We start from the raw sequence: 6000 nt of genomic DNA, 5'->3' as shown, positions 1-6000 counted from the left end.
GCTTTAAAACTTCAAAGTCAAAGGCAAATCTAGAAATTGTTATGTTAATCAAGATGCAGATAAGAAATGAATATCAGACAAAGGAGGGGGCAGTGTGGAGGGTAAAGTTAGCAGATTTGAAAGATGTTACAGCTGCTGACCCAGCGGGGTTTCCCAGTGTCTGTGTGATGTGGGGAAGCAGACAGGTTCAGCATGAACCTCAGATTTGGGAAATTAAGTGGGGAAACATTAAATAGAATGAGAAACAGAAGAAGAAATCTTGGTTGGAGAATCTTGGAGTTCAATTCAGCTATGCTGAGAGTTAACTAGAATAATCCATGCATGCAGACAGAAACATACATACACACGACTTCAACAGGTCAATTTTGCTAGTGTAGAGCTCAAAAATAAAAATGTCTTTAACTCTTTAGATTTTGATTAGCAGTTACCAAACTCACCTGTCAGAGCACACACAATATCCCAGAGTCAGCACTGGGGAAAAGGAGGCTTTTCAAGGACCTAATCTGCAACATTACATGTGTCCATCACTGCATCTTGCACATGAGGAAATGCTATTGTGAAAAGTGTGCTTTTTAGGTCCATGTCTAACATTACTGACACTTTCTTAAAAAACTGCTTCATGGACACAAGTTTTTCTACCTAGGAAGGAAGAAATGGTTTTGAAATTTATTAAGGAAGCAACTTTCCTCTTCATGACTGTGTTTGGCACTCTGGGAAACATTTCTGTTTCTGTGAATTATATGTGCAGTTGGTGGGGAGGGCCTGAGAAGAAACCCATCCACCTTATTCTCCTCCACTTGGCTTTTACAAACATCATAATCCTTCTTGCAAAAAGATTGTCAAAGACAATGGCAGATTTTGGTTTGAGAAACTTCCTAGATGACATAGGATGTAAGATCCTCATTTACCTGTCAAGGGTTGCCCGTGGGGTCTCCATCTGCACCAGCAGTCTCCTCACTGTGGTCCAGGCCATCATCATCAGTCCCAGAGCATCTGGGTGGTGGAGGCTCAGACCACAGTCTGCATGGCACATCCTTCCATTATTTTCATTCTTTTGGATACTCAATGCTTTAATAGGTATGGACCTAATTCATTCCATCACAAGTATAAACCTGAATATATCACAGCTTAAGAATAGTTACAGCTATTGTCATTTTATGCTAGAAAGGCAGAAAAAATGGATTGTTCTCCTTCTCATGGTCCTGAGAGATGCCATGTTTCAGGGAGCCATGGGAGGGGCCAGTGGCTACATGGTACTTCTTCTCCACAAGCACCACCAGCATGTCCTCCACCTTCAGAACCCCAAACTTCTCTACCGAACTCCCCCTGAGCTGAGAGCTGCTCAGAGTGTCCTCCTTCTGATGCTCTGCTTTGTTTTCTTCTATTGCACAGATTTTGTTGTTTCTCTATTTTTAAGTCTCTCTTTAGTGGACAATTCCTTAATGGTAAATATTCAAGAATTTATGACCCTTGGTTATGCAACATTTAGCCCCCTTGTGTTGATTCACAGGACTTCTGCCTGAGTGTTGGCATACTCAGTGGGAGAAAATGTCTCTCTCCTTTATCTGTTCAATGAGTGTGAAAGAGATCTCAGTTCTATAATATTGTCAGTAAGATGAAGTCTTACAAAATAGTTTAAGCATGGGCTTATTCTCAATCTTCCTGGTGACTCAGAGCCTTGAGTGCAGAGAGTGAGGGATACTGTAACAAATGGCAGTAACATAGAAACCTAGTTTTCTATATTGCCACATTTTTAAAGGTACTTTGGTTTTCTTTCTAACTTTTCTACATTTGTATTCATTCATTGTATGAATAGTTTGGATGCATTTATGTCTGTGTAGCACATGCATGCCTGGAACCTTCAGCTTCAGGAAGAAAATCATCAAATGTCCTGTGACTGACTGAAGTTAAATAGGTATCTCTGAAATAAATTATGACTGCCAGAAATTGAACCTGGCTGCTCTAAAAGACCAACCAGCACTCTTAACTACTGAGCTATCTCTCCAGCACTGAGAAAGTAACTTTCATTAGAATTTGTAGAACTCATTTCACACCTACCATGACTGGAAGTATGCAGAAGAATTTGGTGGATTGTATCACAATTCACCATGATTTAAACTTGTTAGTCCAAGAAATTCTTTTTCTTGCACCTGACACTGTGCTTGCTAAATGCTAATACCACAAGGCTATTTTGGGATACTTCAAAGTGTCTGTAAGTATCCATCCATAGAAAAGATTTCATAGAATTGTGAAAGAATTACATGTACTCTGCATTCACTTCAGAGAAGCCCAATCAATGCCCCAGTCACAGAAACTAAATGCCCTGAAACATTTCATTGGTGTAAATTCATGAATGTTCTCTAGGAATAAAGACTATAGACATGGGATAAACTAGAAAACAAATTCACAGTAAACTTTGACATTATAGTGTCTATAGTTTCTATGTTGATTAAAAATGTGAATTTCCTTTTTACAAGATTAATATGTGTAGTGAGCCGGACAGGATCGCCATTACAAGATGGCGCCAACATCCTGTCTTGTTGGAAATAAACAACTCCATATTTGGCTATGCCTTTGAGAGCTGCACGTCCCCGCTTCCCGCATGCGCAGAGGATGAGGATCCTTGAGCCTATCCCGATGCGGTCTGGTGTCAGCTGTTGGTGGCAGCCAATCACAGGGCGACCCGTGTGCCAATTCCCTACTTAAGCAGCTGCCTAAGAGCCCTTCTGCCCTTTGCTTAATGCTCTCCCTGCCCTTCCCTTACTGCCCCTTGTTTTCCTGCCCCCCTCATTTCCTGCTCCCCATCAATCAAGGGTACTCCAGTAAAGCGTGATCTGAGTGGAATCCTGGTGTGGTGGTCATTCTTCGTCGCCGGTCCAGAAGTCCGCCACAGCTGGTACCGAAACCCTGGGATCTTTGGTTGCCAGGCGAAGGGCCGAAGAGGATTCAGAACTCAACACACGGAGTGGCGACGTCGGTAAGTTTCTCCCAGTATGCTGATTTCAGTCTCCCCAAGTATGCTGTTTGCGGGAGTTGATTCTAGGGTGTTTGGTCTCGTGTTCATGGCGTTTGTGGTGTTTGTACTGGCCTGCTGTCTCTGGTTGCACTGCCGTAAGTCCAGCCGCAACCTCAGGGTGGGGAATAACATGGACGTTCCGAGAGAGGGGCGAAAGGTCCGCATTAAACACAAGAACAGTTTTTCAGAATCAGATTCAAAGGGAGAAAACTTGGAGAGGCCTAAAAGAAGAAAGGTAAAAGAAAAGGATCCTGATACAGTCCTCCCTAAAAGGGAGACTAACGAGAAGAGGGGAGGTCCCCTCTATCCAGAGCTCGAGGAATTTGCGGGCCTGGATCGGTCTGAGGAGGAGTTAGACCCTCAGGAGGAAGAAGAACTGGAGAAAGCTGCCTCTGACAATCTTCATGTGTCATCCTATGATAGGCTTGGTAGAGATCTGGCCGCTAAACAAGATATGCTAAGGAAGGGAATTATATTCTTCTGGTTTGAGTTACCGAGGCCTCCAGATTTTGTAGAATGTGAACAGCTGCGGCTCCAAGATGCAAAGCTGCAAACACGGGACCTGCCTTGAGGACCGACAGGCTAAAACGCTAGGCCACTCCCAGCATGGGCCTCAGGGCATAGAAGCGCAGCACTACCTCAGTATGGCTCACCAGCTTGAACGGTCGGGCCCAGCTGCTCTGCTCAGCCACACCTCCAAGCAAGGCTGAGCACATGTTCTTGTGGTTAAACAACTTTGTATTTAGCCCCCCCCCCAAAAAAAAGGGGTATTGCTAAGTTTTGAGGTAGATATTTGCCTAATTTTAAAAAATAAACATAATGGGAGACTCCCAATGCTGGGGAGACTCTCACTCAGGTCTAGGGATGGCGTGGGCCCCCACATGGCTTGCTGGAGACCGTCCTTGCTGAGGTCATGGGCACAAGGCCTTGGTTGGCGGGGGAGGAGTTTGACCCCTAGTGACCAGGAGAAAGAATTTTTGAGAAAAGAGGTCCAGGAGGGTCATAAATTCCAAAAAAAAATCCACTGACGGTCGCAGGGGGACTCCCTGCCTCGGGACCACTCCCAAGGTCGTAATCAGCTAGTTCCTAAAACAACAAGCTGATAATCACAAGGAGAAAACTCACTGTTTCTCGGGATTGTTATCAGGATTGCAGTCTGATTTTGTCTTCAGCTAGTTCCTGGTGCAGGGTCGCTGAAGCAGCTAGTCCTGGATTTTTGATTCTTCTCTTCCTGCTGGGGGAGTCTGGTTTATCCAGGATTTTCAATACTATGTGTGATCAAAAGGTGACTGTCAGTTTACACTTCCAGCAATGGAGTTTTTTCCCTACCCACGTTTTCTTAAGCATAAATTGTTAACAGTAATTTTTAATCTTGGTCATTTTTACAAGGATAAGATAAAATCTCAGAGTTTTAACTTACATTTCTCTGATGGTTAAAGGATATTATATTTAAACATTTTTTAAGTGTCTCTCAGTCATTTTTAAGTTCGTCTGAGAGTTTTCAATTTAGGTCTGTAACAAATTTTTTGGATTAAATTTTTAATAACTAACTTCCTGAGTTCTTCATATATTTTTGAAATGGATTTATGATAAGTAAAGATCTTTTCCCACTATATAGCCTTGTTATAAAAAAAGTTTCTCAGTTCAGGAGATTTATGGTTTCTCCAAATGTTTATGCCACTGAGGCTGTGTTTGAGATGTGGCAAATTGCGCTTCAAAAAATTTTTCTCTGTGAGGTTCAACATAATTTTTATATGCTAAGGCCTTTGGCTCATTTAAACTTAAGTTTTGTACATGGAGATGGATGTAGATCTATTTTCATTTTTCTACATGTTGGGGTCAATCCTAGAGGGCTACAACCTAACGCGTTGTGACAAATAAATGTTACCCATATGCCTAAATTTGACAAATTAAAATATTTACATATATCAATGGATACCTTTTCTGGCATTATTCATGCCACGCCCCTAGCAGGAGAAAAGGTAACTCATGTAAAAACACATTGCCTTGAGGCCTGGGCTTCCTGGGGAAAACCCCTACGCCTTAAGACAGACAATGGCCCGGCATATACCTCCCATGGATTTCGTGTCTTTTGTGCACAGCTCCAAGTGATCCACATTATGGGTCTTCCATACAGTCCACAAGGACAAGGTATTATGGAGAGAGCCAACAAAAATATTAAAGAAATTCTACAAAAGCAAAAAGGGGGAATAGCTGAATCCGCTTCCCCCAGGGAAAGAATCTCCCTTGCTCTCTTCACACTTAATTTTTTAAACCTGAATGAGTCGGGTACTGCAGCAGCTGAAAAGCATGCAGCAGGCCCTATGGAACAAAAGGAATATGTGATGTGGAAAGATATATTGGATAACAAATGGTATGGACCAGATCTTGTGGTGGCAAGATCCAGGGGAGCTGTATGTGTTTTTCCACAGGGCCAAGAGGCTCCGCTTTGGGTTCCAAGCCGGCTGACACGCATGATCAAGGAAGTTCCTAAGGATGAGGCTGAGGCTCTGGAGGAAGTTCCTGCTGACATCCCTGATGGCGTGGATCCAGGGAAAGGCGGAGCACAGAAGGAGAATCCTGTCAGCCCTCCCAAAGGCGATACCTGTTCGGCGTGATGCCACAGTTCTCCCCAGATTTTTACCACCAATAGAAACCTTGATTTACCATTTTTAATGTATAAGTCTAAAGTGGCCCTTTTAGGAGAAGCACATAACATTACAGAGAAAGGGTCCCTATGCTTTCAGTTGCGTGGGCATGTTTTGGCAAGCTGCCTGGGTGGCTATGTGTTGTGCCTGTGGTTGGTTTGCTGCCTTCGAGCCCAGACCAATAGGGATAAGGCTATATTGGGATAAGGTTATAATCTCTCAGGCATTAGCTACCCTGGAGTGTGGCTCCTTCCCCCAGATATGGTTGTCAGCACTAAGAGACGCTTAGGGCTTCCATCTTGCACAGCCTATGCACCCCATGGGATCTGTTGATCC

General features: G+C 43.4%; 1 protein-coding gene across 1 annotated transcript; it reads left to right on the top strand.

Moving 5' to 3' along the window:
• Positions 1-653: 653 nt before the first annotated feature.
• Positions 654-1523, top strand: LOC121434095 (vomeronasal type-1 receptor 4-like). Its single transcript, XM_041632903.1, has one exon. It carries the CDS (start codon positions 654-656, stop codon positions 1521-1523), a length of 870 nt encoding a protein of 289 aa, XP_041488837.1.
• Positions 1524-6000: the final 4477 nt, after the last annotated feature.

This window comes from Microtus oregoni, unplaced genomic scaffold, assembly GCF_018167655.1.
Source record: "Microtus oregoni isolate MIOR12 unplaced genomic scaffold, Mior012 000042F_ref0000377, whole genome shotgun sequence".
Taxonomy (NCBI): Eukaryota; Metazoa; Chordata; class Mammalia; order Rodentia; family Cricetidae; genus Microtus; species Microtus oregoni.
The sequence above is the reverse complement of the archived record's forward strand: the minus strand, read 5'-3'. Positions and strand labels throughout refer to the sequence as shown.